We start from the raw sequence: 14,093 nt of genomic DNA, 5'->3' as shown, positions 1-14,093 counted from the left end.
GACACATTGTATTGGAATGTGGTGTAGTGCCTGTCAAACATATTTTTTATTTGTATTCAAAATTTAAATTCAATCTGCCTTAAGAGTATTTAGTGGAAGTTGATACAGGGAACCCACAAACCTTATATTTAAACAGTTAAACTTATTGAAATGTAATGAACTGGTAGAGGGCAATGTTCTAAAAAATATGTAAAAAGCGCAAAGAGAAATCCTACCACACATAATTCTAAACAGATTTGTAAAAATAAAAAGAGATTCTGACCTAAAAGGAACTGAGATTTGTTTTTAATTAGGAGTTAGAACAGTAACAATGGAAAGATGCATTTCAATCAAAATATGTTAGTTTATGGAACAAAGCAATGTGAATCCCTCTCTGTATTTAAAAAACTACGCAAAATCATTATATTGAAAAGAGTAAGCTGCTGTATTTTTTTCTTCTTTGCGTGTTATGAAATATGGCTTTAATAGTCTTCGAAGTTTAATAACTAATAGATAGATAGATAGATAGTACTTTATTGATTCCTTCGGGAGAGTTCCCTCAGGAAAATTTTAATTCCAGCAGCAGTGTACAAAATTGTAAAAAGTAAATAATGGGGGTATAAATGGAGACAAAATAGAAAAATATTACAATAGAATAAAAATAAAAAGCAACGATGAGAATAAAAATATAACAGTAAAATAAGAATATAACAAGAGAAACTAGGCAGTGGTGACCATGTTATTAAAAAGTATTTCACTGTTATTGTTTTGCATCTCCTGTCATCCTAGTACCCCCTCCCCCCCAGAGAGGAGTTGTACAGTCTAATGGCGTGTGGGACAAAGGAGTTTTTGACTTAATGGTGAATTTGCAGATATTATGAGTTTATACTTCTTCCTGCTCCTTTTCATTCATTATTTATTTGAATGTATCAGTGACTTGTATTTAATATTGAGTGAATGAAATGTAAATAAAAATGGAAGTTCTACATCACGAGTTTATGTGAGTGACAGGAAGAAATGCTCTCACTCGCTTGGGGAGAAGTCCTTTGGCACCACCTATTTGTTTGAAGGTAAAAATCTCTCACTCCAAATATAAAACAAATGTGTTTTTCTCAGGAAAAAAAAAAAAGTGAATCTGGTGTTATATTCTAAAAAACTAACTTGTGGTTCTTGGCATTTCCTCTTCCTGGCGTCATCATTGTCATTCTTGCGTTCCACTTTGACAGAGACGGCTGCAGTTGGAGGCGGGTGCTCGACATTTGGTGCTTGTGTCCTCGACTCTGACACGGTCGCCGCATGAGGCGCACTCACCGGCGAGCCTTGGCGAGGAGGACCAGGATCTGGAATTAAGAGGGACTCCCAGTGGAAGCCCTCTGAGAGCGGTAGGTCATCAGCGACAGATGGAGTTTGGTTATGCTTGGGGTTTGCCATCTGAATACCAAACCTGCAGCCAAAAAAAGAACACATAAAATAACTGGTAAAAACAATGTATTTGTGCAATTTGTGATTTTAATAGTAGGTACACAATTGCCTATTTGGTCATAATGTTACCATATAATGGCTGATAGTGTTTACTCACATGTCTCCTCTGTACTCAGCCATGCAATCATTTGTCCATATAGTTGCATATCTGTGCGTGTGTGTTTGATATCTATGTCCGTGTGTCCGTGTGTGATAATGGGGGATATTGGTCACCGGGGTATTCTTTTTAACTTTGTAAAGCACTTTGCGTTGCATTTCTTTTATATATGAAAAGCGCTTCATAAATAAGGTTTGATTGATTGTTATAAGAGTGTACTGCATTGGTTACACATTACATATATTGGACAGCCCACATCATGGCCTTTAACATATCGTAATTCCATATTTACCTTATTTGTGAACTTTACCTTTACCGGTTTGTTTTTTTAAGAAAATCTAACCAACTGTATATGTCAGGGGTGGAAACTTGCAAAGTCTGGCTCGCAACTTTCCTCGCACATTTTTGCCAATCAAATTTCACTCTGAGCACCGCTCAAACGCGCATGTCAGCTATCTGATCGAAACGTACACTACCGTTCAAAAGTTTGGGGTCACATTGAAATGTCCTTATTTTTGAAGGAAAAGCACTGTACTTTTCAATGAAGATAACTTTAAACTAGTCTTAACTTTAAAGAAATACACTCTATACATTGCTAATGTGGTAAATGACTATTCTAGCTGCAAATGTCTGGTTTTTGGTGCAATATCTACATAGGTGTATAGAGGCCCATTTCCAGCAACTATCACTCCAGTGTTCTAATGGTACAATGTGTTTGCTCATTGGCTCAGAAGGCTAATTGAGGATTAGAAAACCCTTGTGCAATCATGTTCACACATCTGAAAACAGTTTAGCTCATTACAGAAGCTACAAAACTGACCTTCCTTTGAGCAGATTGAGTTTCTGGAGCATCACATTTGTGGGGTCAATTAAACGCTCAAAATGGCCAGAAAAAGAGAACTTTCATCTGAAACTCGACAGTCTATTCTTGTTCTTAGAAATGAAGGCTATTCCACAAAATTGTTTGGGTGACCCCAAACTTTTAAACGGTAGTGTATGTTTGTTTCTTGTGTAGACAAAGCACGAACAGCAATGTGTAACAATATATCCACACTGTATTGCTCAAACGCCACAACTATCATCTTCCCGCATGGCAGACCTACATCTGGTTCCGGTCTGCAGCACTATAAGCCTTTTAGGTAATGTAGTAGATAAACATTAAGCAACACAGTGGAATCCTCACTTCTTAGTTTTCATGTATTTTATATACAGTACAGCCCAAAAGTTTGGACACACCTTCTCATTCAATGAGTTTTCTTTATTTTAATGACTATTCACATTGTAGATTGTCACTGAAGGCATCAAAACAATTAATGAACACATGTGGAGTTATGTACTTAACAAAAAAAGGTGAAATAACCGAAAACATGTTTTATATTCTAGTTTCTTCAAAATAGCCACCCTTTGCTCTGATTACTGCTTTGCACACTCTTGGCATTCTCTCCATGAGCTTCAAGAGGTAGTCACCTAAAATGGTTTTCACTTCACAGGTGTCATAGTTTTGATGCCTTCAGTGACAATCTACAATGTAAATAGTCATGGAAAAAAAAGAAAACGCATTGAAATGAGAAGGTGTGTCCAAACTTTTGGCCTGTACTGTATATTTTATCTATTTATCCAGGGTAAGGCAATTAAGAATATTTTCATTTGCAACACTGACCTATCAAAGAGGCAATATTTACATGATAGAGATGTTTGAAATGTGATAACCTCTTATTGTCTCTCATTTATCCAAAAAAAAACACAAAAAACTACAGGTCGGTCTCAACAGTTTACATATGCGCTTAACGTGCGGGGGGAAATGTGTTGGAACATAAATCAATGTTTAAGATGTTAGAAGACATTTTAAGCGTAAAACATACACGGACAATGTCTGCAACTTGTGGACAACAGAGCAGACAATAAGGAAGCCTTTGGGGGTGTCTTTCTCTAATCGTAATTAATTAATATCATTAGTTATAATTTGGTAAAACGGCACAATAATTTGACAATAAACTCAAGAGCATGTGCTTTTACTGCCATGCAGCGTCTACTTTTAAGTCTATGAGGTATAAAATAAGTAAAACATTAATACAGTATTTGTTTTCTAAATTCTGTTGAAATCCTGTGCTTTTTGAGGTTGAAGTTACAAGGAACATTTAACATTTAATGTCTATGAATGTCCAGGTCATTGTCATCTCAGGGCTAAACGTCTTTTAAGACAAATCAAACAGTCCAGTTGCGATCGATTGAATGCCCTGAGATAAGCAGACTTAATGTTATCGGAAAAAAAATAAGCCTCAAAACATTGCAACTTTCCGAAAAAGCTGCCGCAAATTCGGGTACTTTAGGACGCAACAATCTAAAAAAAAAAACGCAAAATCCTGGAGGAAGTGATTTGTGGCCTGCAGCTCTTTTTTATTGGCCAATAATTGGAACACCCCTGCACGTGGTGACTGTCAAGTCAGACTTTTCCAAGTGTATCTAGCGATGTCAATCGGCAGGCTGATATTATCGGTCGATAAATGCTTTAAAATGTAATATCGGAAATTATCGGTTTCAACCTCCCGATTTTCCCGGGAGACTCACGAATTTCAGTGCTCCTCCCGAAAATCTCCCGGGGCAACCATTCTCCCAAATTTCTCCCGATTTCCACCCGTACAACATTATTGGGGGCGTGCCTTAAAGGCACTGCCTTTAGCATCCTCTACAACCTGTCGTCACGTCCGCTTTTCCTCCATACAAACAGCGTGCCGGCCCAGTCACATAATATTTACGGCTTTTCACACACAGAAGTGAATGCAAGGCATACTTGATCAACAGCCATACAGGTCACACTGAGGGTGGCCGTATGAACAACTAACACTGTTACAAATATACGCCACACTGTGAACCCACACCAAACAAGAATGACAAACATATTTCGGGAGAACATCCGCACCGTAACACAACATAAACACAACAGAACAAATACCCAGAACCCCTTGCAGCACTAACTCTTCCGAGACGCTACAATATACACCCCCCGCTCCCTCACCCCCATCTCCCGAATTCGGAGGTCTCAAGGTTGGCAAGTATGCTCTAGTATACTCTGGACTGAAGCTGTGTGCCTTCATTGTTTTTGTAGCTGTTGTTTTGAGCCATGTTTAAAAAAATAATGCACTTTGTGAAAGTCAAAGTATAGTATTTCCCATAGTTGTAGTGGGTATCAGGATTATCTCAGGGAGAGCATGTCCCAAATTCCAAGCTGCTGTTTTGAGGCATGTTAAAAAAAATAATACACTTTTTGACTTGAATAATAAATATGGCAGTGCCATGTTGGCATTTTTGGACTTCAACTTCAACAAACTTCAACTGGTGTTGAAGTTGTTCTCTTATTTTGGAAAACCTTGTTTTTGATTGATTGATTGAAACTTGTATTAGTAGATTGCACAGTACAGTACATATTCCGTACAATTGACCACTAAATGGTAACATTAATCTTGGACAGAATATTCCGAACTCAACTTTCCATTTCTATGCTGATGATACCGTCATATACTGTACAGCACCCACTCCTGCTGAGGCCTTTAAATATCTACAACATGCATTTGACAGAGTACAAGAACAACTTTGCTATCTTCAATTGGTTTTAAATGCAGAGAAAACAAAGTGTATGTTCTTTACCACATCAAAAACTGTAAGATCAGCACTGTGTGAGAACATTTTAACAAGAAATGGGCAACAAATTATGTTAGTATGTGCTTTTAAATATTTAGGATTTTTAATTGATGACCACTTGAGTTTTAAGGAGCACATTCAGTATGTTGTAAAAAAACTGAAACTTTTACTGGGATTTTATTATAGAAACAAGTCTTGCTTTTCTTTTACTGTGAAACAGAAATTGGTGGAAACAACCTTCTTACCTGTTATTGACTATGGAGATGTGTTGTACATGAATGCTACTGCTGGTTGTCTTCACAAGCTGGATAGTGTGTACCACGGTGCACTGAGATTTATCACCAACTGCGCTCCCCTTACTCACCATTGCGTATTATACTCAATGGTTAACTGGACATCTTTATGTGCTCGACGCCTCAATCATTGGTATGTTTTCATCTACAAAACCATTCTGGGTATCACTCCATCTTATCTGTCTTGTCTTTTAACAAAGAAACAAGGAAGTCACAATCTTCGTTCAATGAATGTTCTGCAATTTGTCGTCCCCAACGTAAGAACTGAACTGGGCAAGAAAGCATTTAGGTTTTCAGCAGCGAAGGCTTGGAATAACCTACAATCGAATATTAAACTTCAAACCCTTGTTACGTTGAATGAGTTTAAAGCTTCTGTGAAAGGACTGCAGTCTACCTTGTCTGTATGCACATGTGTTATGTGAGCAAGTTTTAATGTCGTAAATGTGATGTTTTATGTATTTGTTTACTGTTTTTAATGTAACCTTGCTGCTGCCCTCTTGGCCAGGTCTCCCTTGGAAAAGAGATCTTTGATCTCAATGGGATTTTACCTGGTTAAATAAAGGCTAATAATAATAATAATAACACCCCAATAAGTTTTTCAACTTGTTTAAGTCGGGGTCCACGTTAATCAATTCATGGTAAAGTTACATTGTTTAATGCATCCAGCGGGGCATCACAACAAAATTAGGCATAATAATGTGTTCATTCCACGACTGTATATATCGGTATTGGTTGATATCGGAATCTGTAATAAAGAGTTGGACAATATCGGCAAAAAAGCCATTATCGGACATCTCTAGTTGTATCGATTCCCTCACCTTGGAACCGCATCTTTGCTCTTCTGTGTGTTGGTCTTCATCTCATTGTGTGTCTGCTTTGACTTCTGATTCCATTTAGGCCCGGACAAAGCGGGAGACTTTGGGATGGCTTTTCTCACACCGACCTCTCCTGTTGCTTTGTGAGCGATCCGAACCTTGCCTCTACTGCTCCCGTTGGACTCGACTGCGGACGCGGAGCCAAGCGACTGGCTCGTCTCCCTGCTGACTGAGGGGCCAGGGTCGCATACTGGTTTCCCACCAGCAGGGTTGACGGCGTTTCTTTGAGGTGTTTTGACGTTCTTGTTGGCGTTTGACGAGCAATCCTCAGACGGCCGAGCTCCCGACTCTGCGGCGCTCTGTTTTCGGGCTTCCCGATCCGCCCTGCACGGCTCCCTTACACCAAGCGCCCGTCTAATTTCCTTTAGCATGATGTTGACGTCCATGTCCTCTATAGAAACCAGATGGGGCGTGCACTTGGGCGGCACAGAAGCACTTTGCTGCAGTTGAGAAGATCCGCTATGCTCATCTTGGTCGAAGATAAAGCTTCCTACCTCAGGGAGCTGATCGCTAGTGAAATCGATGTTGTGCTCAAGCTGGTACACATGATCGTGATGTTGGACCATATTTGGCCTTGGGATCTCGGCGCCACCGAACTGGCTGCCGTTTTTAAAGTGGTTGCTTCTATCGGCAAAGTGTTCATGCAGTTTATTCTCCTTGTTTTGGACGACAGCAGTATGGTTCCCTTGTTTGAATCGAGTAGGACCAGGACCTGGGTGCACCGCGTTGTGTTGTCGACTGGCTTCTTGCAGTGTTGTCGCCCGTTTCTGCCCAGCAACTTGTTTCTGTTTCTTTTTCATCTTTTTCGCTTCTTTTTTCCTGTTGGTGGAACAAGAAATGTTAATTCTTAGTTCTATAAACCAACTGAATAAAAAGGTCTAAATCTTACCCATATTTCGATAGGTTCTTGTTCCTGTCCTTGAGCATCTTGATGGTCTCTGGGCCGAGAGTTTTGTTAAGTGAATTGGCCTTAACGTTCTGTTTATATAGCTTGCTCAAATTGGTTTGATGTTGAAAGGTGCGCACGTGTATGGTGTATTGACTGATATCCATGGAGGACATATTGCATGCCTGGCAGTCATGACAGTAGACACTGTTTAGGGAAAAGAGCAGAAATGACACAGACCACCTTCTTGGGTAAACTTGTGTGGACTTAACTTACTTGCCCAGCACTAAGTCCAGCTCTCTGTGGTGTTTCATACCATGTATATGATGCAATGATTCCTGCAATGTGACACATCCAGCATTAGGACAGTGTATGTTTTAGTCATTGAATGGTTTTTTTCATGAATGGAAATTAAAAACAACAAAACAACAATTTTATTTTAATTGCATTTTGAAATACAAAAAATGACAAAACATTTTTTTTTTCTCCCAAATAGCGAGACACCAGAACCAGAAGTTATTTGAAGGCATAATTGCAGACTGTCTAATCCAGGGGTCACCAAACTACGGACCCGGCCCGCCAGCGTCCAAAATCCGGCCCGTGGGAAGTCCCAAGTTTAAAAAAAAACATATATATATATTTTTTTTTTTTTTTTAAAGTATTATTTAAAAAAATCTGTACTTTCTAATACATTTTCTACCGCTTGTTACTCTCGGAGTCTCCTAGTCGCTCAGGCAAATCGTATTGTCTAAAAATGCATTTTCTCATCGATAATGTGGTATCATCAGCTGCAAGTGCGCGCTCTTTCAGTCAATTAGTGCGCAAGGAATGAATATATATATATATATATATATATATATATATATATATATATATATATATATACAGTGTTGGGTTAGTTACTGAAAACCAGTAACTAGTTATAGTTACTAGTTACTTCATTTCAAAAGTAACTCAGTTACTAACTCAGTTACTTACACCAAAAAGTAATGCGTTACTTTGAAAAGTAACTATTTAGTTACTTATTTTTTTCTTTTTCTTTTTTTTAAAGCTCCCATTAATGCCCTTTAGCCTTCATTTCAGTACTGTTATTGCACTGCAGAATAATACAATGTGTTGATCAACTTGACATGCATTTGCATCACTGAACTCTGCTAAGCAATGTGGTCTACATACAACACACATAGACAAAGATATGTTACAAAGGCCAATTTGTTTCTGGCCAGAACAAATTGACAAAACTATTTTAAATAGCTGCAACATAACATACATAAGTAACAAACAGCATAATAACAACATAGCTGTAAACCAAATAAGTACCGGTACTTTAACTTTATTTTTACATACACAAAGCCTAACCAGGCGTTTTTTCCTCAAAGAATTCTGACACAAAATCATGTCTGAAGCCCAGAACACTCTACACCAGGGGTCACCAACCTTTTTGAAACCAAGGGCTACATCTTGGGTACTGATTAATGCGAAGGGCTACCAGTTAGATACACACTTAAATAAATTGCCAGAAGTAGCCATTTTGCTCAATTTACCTTTACCTCTGTTATTATTAATAATTAATGATATTTATCTTTGTGGAAACACTGATCATCTTAATGATTTCTCACAATAAATATATATAGAAACAGATAAATATCAATATGCAACACTTTATTTTTATATTTTCTCTAAGTGCACATTTTTCAAATTGAACATTTTCAAATGATCACTTCTAAGACAGTTTTGTGAAATCACAATATCCCATTTTAACTAGCTAGCCACTAACATTTTTTAACAAGTCATGAATTACTTTGCACCATGTTTGTACAAATAATAACTCATGTAAAATACAAAAGTAAACTCTCAAATTTTTAAATCATGTCACACTTTGAACTGGACACCAAATCGGTTATCTGTTTCTTTGTCAGTTAGTGGGAAGCCTGGCATTGCATGCTGTTAACTAGTGTGTTGTACTCTGGTGTGTAACTTGACACCGCAACTCTGAGTGAGTCTTGCAGATGTGCATCAGTGAGGCGTGTTCTGTGTTTGTTCTTGATGAAGTTCATGTCAGAAAAGGCTGATTCACAAAGATAAGATTTTTCCTCATTGTTTGCGGAACCTTCTTGATCTTTTGGACATATTTTCACAGCAATCTGGCCTTAAGCTTAATTATGATGAATGTAAAATGTTAAGGATCGGAAATCTAAAGGGAACGTCCTTTCGAATGGAATGCAAAGTGCCTGTTTTGTGGACAGATGGACCAGTTAACATACTTGGTGTTGTTGTCCCAGAAAATCTGGAAGATCTAGGCTCAGTAAATTATGATAATCGACTAAGAAAGCTGGACAAAATTATGCAATTATGGAAAGGGAAATCCCTAACCTTGTATGGTAAAATGTCTATTGCCAACTCGTTAATTATTCCTCAATTTATTTATTTGTTTTTGTCATTACCAGCTCCATCACAAAACTTTTTTAAGATTTATGAGCGGAGGGTCTTCGATTTTGTCTGGAACGGCAAACCAGAAAAGATTAAAAGAAAGGTTTTGTACAAAGAGTATGAATATGGGGGCCTAAAACTTCTCAACCTTGAAGCTATGTGTCTGTCTTTAAAAGCATCAATTCTTCCAAAGATGTATTTAAACATTGAGTGGTACACAAATGTCCTGTTGGACAAAAAACATGTACTGTATCAAAAGAAATGGTATCCTTTTTTACAAGTGATCCCCTCCCAGAGAGTCTGCTGGGAAATATGGCGGGGTTCATAAAGGAAACAATCCACTCATGGTGGTGTTTTCAATTTTATGTGCCAGAAAAAGCAGTTAATATGGATGAACTCTAATATTGTAATAGATGGAAAGCCTTTCTTTTGGAAAAATATGTTTGAAAGAGGAATCATTTTTGTCAATGATATTATCAATGAGAATGGTAAAATTATGAAGTATGATGAATTTAGAGCTATGTATGGTGATGCTTGCTCAAGCTTTTCATTTTATCAACTAACTGGAGTCATTGGGAAAAGATGGAAACAAATAATTAATTATGGAACTACTAAATTATTAGTTTGTAAACCTCTAATAAGAAATTCTAGTTGGCAAAAAGGAACTAAAATAAATAGAAAAATATATAATTTTTATTTAATAAAGAAATCTTTGAAGGCTGCCTCATACAACACAAATGGAAAATGGGAGGACTTTTTTGACTGCCCGTTGCCATGGGATGCCATATTCAAACTAATCTATAAAACCACTATCGATGTGCAAAATCGTTATTTTCAAATTAAAATTATTTATAACTTCTTACCCACAGGGAAAATGTTAAAATTATGGAATATGACAGAGTCAGATGATTGCCGATTTTGTTGTCAGGAGCCTGAATCCACCCTGCATTTGTTTTGGTATTGTCATATTGTGTCTTTGTTTTGGGTGGAAGTTGAAAAAATGTGTTTAAGGATTGGTTTGTTTATGAAGCTTAAAGGCCTACTGAAACCCACTACTACCGACCACGCAGTCTGATAGTTTATATATCAATGATGAAATCTTAACATTATAACACATGCCAATACGGCCGGGTTAACTTATAAAGTGACATTTTAAATTTGCCGCTAAACTTCCGGTTCGAAACGCCTCTGAGGATGACGTATGCGCGTGACGTAGCCCGACGAACACGGGTATGCCTTCCACATTGAAGCCGATACGAAAACGCTCTGTTTTCATTTCATAATTCCACAGTATTCTGGACATCTGTGTTCGTGAATCTGTTTCAATCATGTTCATTGCATTATGGAGAAGGAAGCCAAGCAAGCAAAGAAGAAAGTTGTCGGTGCGAAATGGACGTATTTTTCGAACGTAGTCAGCCACAACAGTACACAGCCGGCGCTTCTTTGTTTACATTCCCGAAAGATGCAGTCAAGATGGAAGAACTCGGATAACAGAGACTCTAACCAGGAGGACTTTTGATTTGGATACACAGACGCCTGTAGAGAACTGGGACAACACAGACTCTTACCAGGATTACTTTGATTTGGATGACAAAGACGCAGACGTGCTACTGTGAGTATGCAGCTTTGGCTTTTTTTTGCGTATGTACGTAACTTTTTTAAAATATATAAGCTTTATGAACCTTGGGTTAGGTGAACGGTCTTTTGGGCTGAGTGATTGTGTGTGTTGATCATGTGTTTGAATTGTATTGGCGTGTTCTATGGAGCTAGGAGCTAGCAGAGGAGCTAGGAGCTAGCATAACACGTACCGTACCGTAAGTGCGCGTCACGTACGTAACTTTTTAAAAATATATAAGCTTTATGAACCTTGGGTTAGGTGAACGGTCTTTTGGGCTGAGTGATTGTGTGTGTTGATCGGGTGTTTGAATTGTATTGGCGTGTTCTATGGAGCTAGGAGCTAGCAGAGGAGCTAGGAGCTAGCATAACAAACACGCAGGTGTTATTATGCAGGATTAATTTGTGGCATATTAAATATAAGCCTGGTTGTGTTGTGGCTAATAGAGTATATATATGTCTTGTGTTTATTTACTGTTGTAGTCATTCCCAGCTGAATATCAGGTACCGTGAGTATGCAGCCTTGGCTGCTAAACATTCGATAACTTGACCGTATGTGCGCGTCACGTACGTAACTTTTTAAAAATATATAAGCTTTATGAACCTTGGGTTAGGTAAACGGTCTTTTGGGCTGAGTGATTGTGTGTGTTGATCAGGTGTTTGAATTGTATTGGCGTGTTCTATGGAGCTAGGAGCTAGCAGAGGAGCTAGGAGCTAGCATAACAAACACGCAGGTGTTTTTATGCAGGATTAATTTGTGGCATATTAAATATAAGCCTGGTTGTGTTGTGGCTAATAGAGTATATATATGTCTTGTGTTTATTTACTGTTGTAGTCATTCCCAGCTGAATATCAGGTCACCCCCGGCTCTCACAGCATCTTCCCTATCTGAATAGCTTCAACTCCCCACTAGTCCTTCACTTGCACTTTACTCATCCACAAATCTTTCATCCTCGCTCAAATTAATGGGGAAATTGTCGCTTTCTCGGTCCGAATCTCTCTCACTTCATGCGGCCATCATTGTAAACAATAGGGAACTTTGCGTATATGTTCAACTGACTACGTCACGCTACTTCCGGTAGGTGCAAGCCTTTTTTTTATCAGATACCAAAAGTTGCAATCTTTATCGTCGTTGTTCTATACTAAATCCTTTCAGCAAAAATATGGCAATATCGCGAAATGATCAAGTATGACACATAGAATAGATCTGCTATCCCCGTTTAAATAAAAAAAATTCATTTCAGTAGGCCTTTAATGTGGTTTCTGTTACTTTAGGAGAGTTCATTGACAATCATGATTTAGTCAATTTAATTATAGTACTCGGTAAAATGTTTATTTTTAAGGCCAAAAACAGATATTCACTTAGTATTACTTTCTTTAAAACATTTATTCAGTATTTTCTAACTTTAGAAAGTTACATGGTTGAAAACGATAATGATGCCAAAAAACATTTAAAAAAAGATGAGAAGTCCTCAAAGGCTTATTTTGAAAGTATAATTATGTTTATAGATTATATGATATCTGTTGTTGTGTTCCCTAATTTGAGTGACCTGGACATAATCTGGACTGTACATAAATGCTTATTTTGAAAATGTAATTTTGTTTATAAATTATATGCAATCTGTTGTGTTCCCTAATTTTTTTTTCTGTGTACATGAATGAAGGTGTGTGTTGCTGAGTCCGACTTGGACATTATCTGGACTGGGCCTGGTTTAAAAAACCCTTTAAACAAATCTAATTTCATTGACAACCTGGTCTGTTGAAGATAAGGCCCTTTTTTTTAAAAATAAAATAAAATAAGATAAATAAATAAAAAACATTTTCTTGGATAAAAAAGAAAGTAAAACAATATAAAAATAATTACATAAAAAATAGTAATTAATGAAAATGTTAGTGGACCAGCAGCCTATACAATCATGTGTGCTTCAGGGACTGTGTCCCTTGCAGATGTGTTGTCTATGTTGTGGGAACCAGAATATTGGTAGCAGAAAGAAATAACCCCTTTTGTGTGAGTGGGTGTGGATGAGTGTGCATGGGGGAGGTTGTTTGGGTTGATGCACTGATTGAAAGTGTATCTTGTGTTTTTTCTATGTAGATTAAATTTTTTAAAAATAAAATAAAATAAAATAAAATTGAAAAAAATGTTTTAATTTTCTTTTTTTTTAGAACAGGCCCGCGGGCGACTCATCTGGTCCTTACGGGTGACCTGGTGCCCGCGGCCACCGCGTTGGTGACCCCTGCTCTACACATTTCCCCAGTTTTAGTTTAGAGATAAGGAAAGATTGGCCTGGCCCACTAGGATCCCTCTTTATGTTTGTGAACTTTATAGTCTATACATTTAGAGTGATGTGATAGTCAAACACTCTAGAAGTCTAGGATGAAAGAGTATATTAGAGAATTGACAGCAACGTTCCCTCTAAGGTGCGCGCCTGTGCAATTGCGCACTGCTCAATCGTCCTCTGCGCACGGCAAATCTATGCCACGCACAAAATCAAATAAAAAAATAAGCGCATAACAATTTTCAACACGACACGGACACGACAGAGAAAACAGTTTTTGTCATCATTGTTCAAATATTGTAACGTCTGTCGAGACGCTTTGAGGACATGAATTCCATCCATCACTTTACTGAGCAAAACTCTTTATTGTCGGCCAAAAACACATCACCAAAACATTAGTAAAAAAAATGATATCTAGCAAAAGTGGTCATTTTCTGCACTACAAACCAAACCAAAAGCAACTTTGTTAGATCAACAGCAGCCGCTCGCTCTTTCTCACTTGCGCCAACACATGCACAT

At 37.8% G+C, this 14,093-nt stretch overlaps 1 protein-coding gene across 1 annotated transcript in view; it reads right to left on the bottom strand.

The window, feature by feature from the left end:
* LOC133640830 (zinc finger protein 106-like) overlaps positions 1-14,093 on the bottom strand; it is a 53,545-nt gene that overhangs the window by 33,198 nt on the left and 6,254 nt on the right. Inside the window, exons 3-6 of the mRNA XM_062034509.1 lie at positions 7,528-7,589; positions 7,255-7,458; positions 6,309-7,184; positions 1,141-1,423 (exon numbers count right to left, since the gene is read on the bottom strand). Of these exons, the coding sequence (XP_061890493.1) occupies positions 1,141-1,423; positions 6,309-7,184; positions 7,255-7,458; positions 7,528-7,589 (1,425 nt within the window). The remainder of the gene's footprint in view (positions 1-1,140; positions 1,424-6,308; positions 7,185-7,254; positions 7,459-7,527; positions 7,590-14,093) is intronic.

Source organism: Entelurus aequoreus, linkage group LG23, assembly GCF_033978785.1.
Source record: "Entelurus aequoreus isolate RoL-2023_Sb linkage group LG23, RoL_Eaeq_v1.1, whole genome shotgun sequence".
In the NCBI taxonomy this organism is placed as follows: domain Eukaryota; kingdom Metazoa; phylum Chordata; class Actinopteri; order Syngnathiformes; family Syngnathidae; genus Entelurus; species Entelurus aequoreus.
Note: the sequence above shows the minus strand (reverse complement) of the source record. Positions and strands in the feature narration are given on the sequence as shown.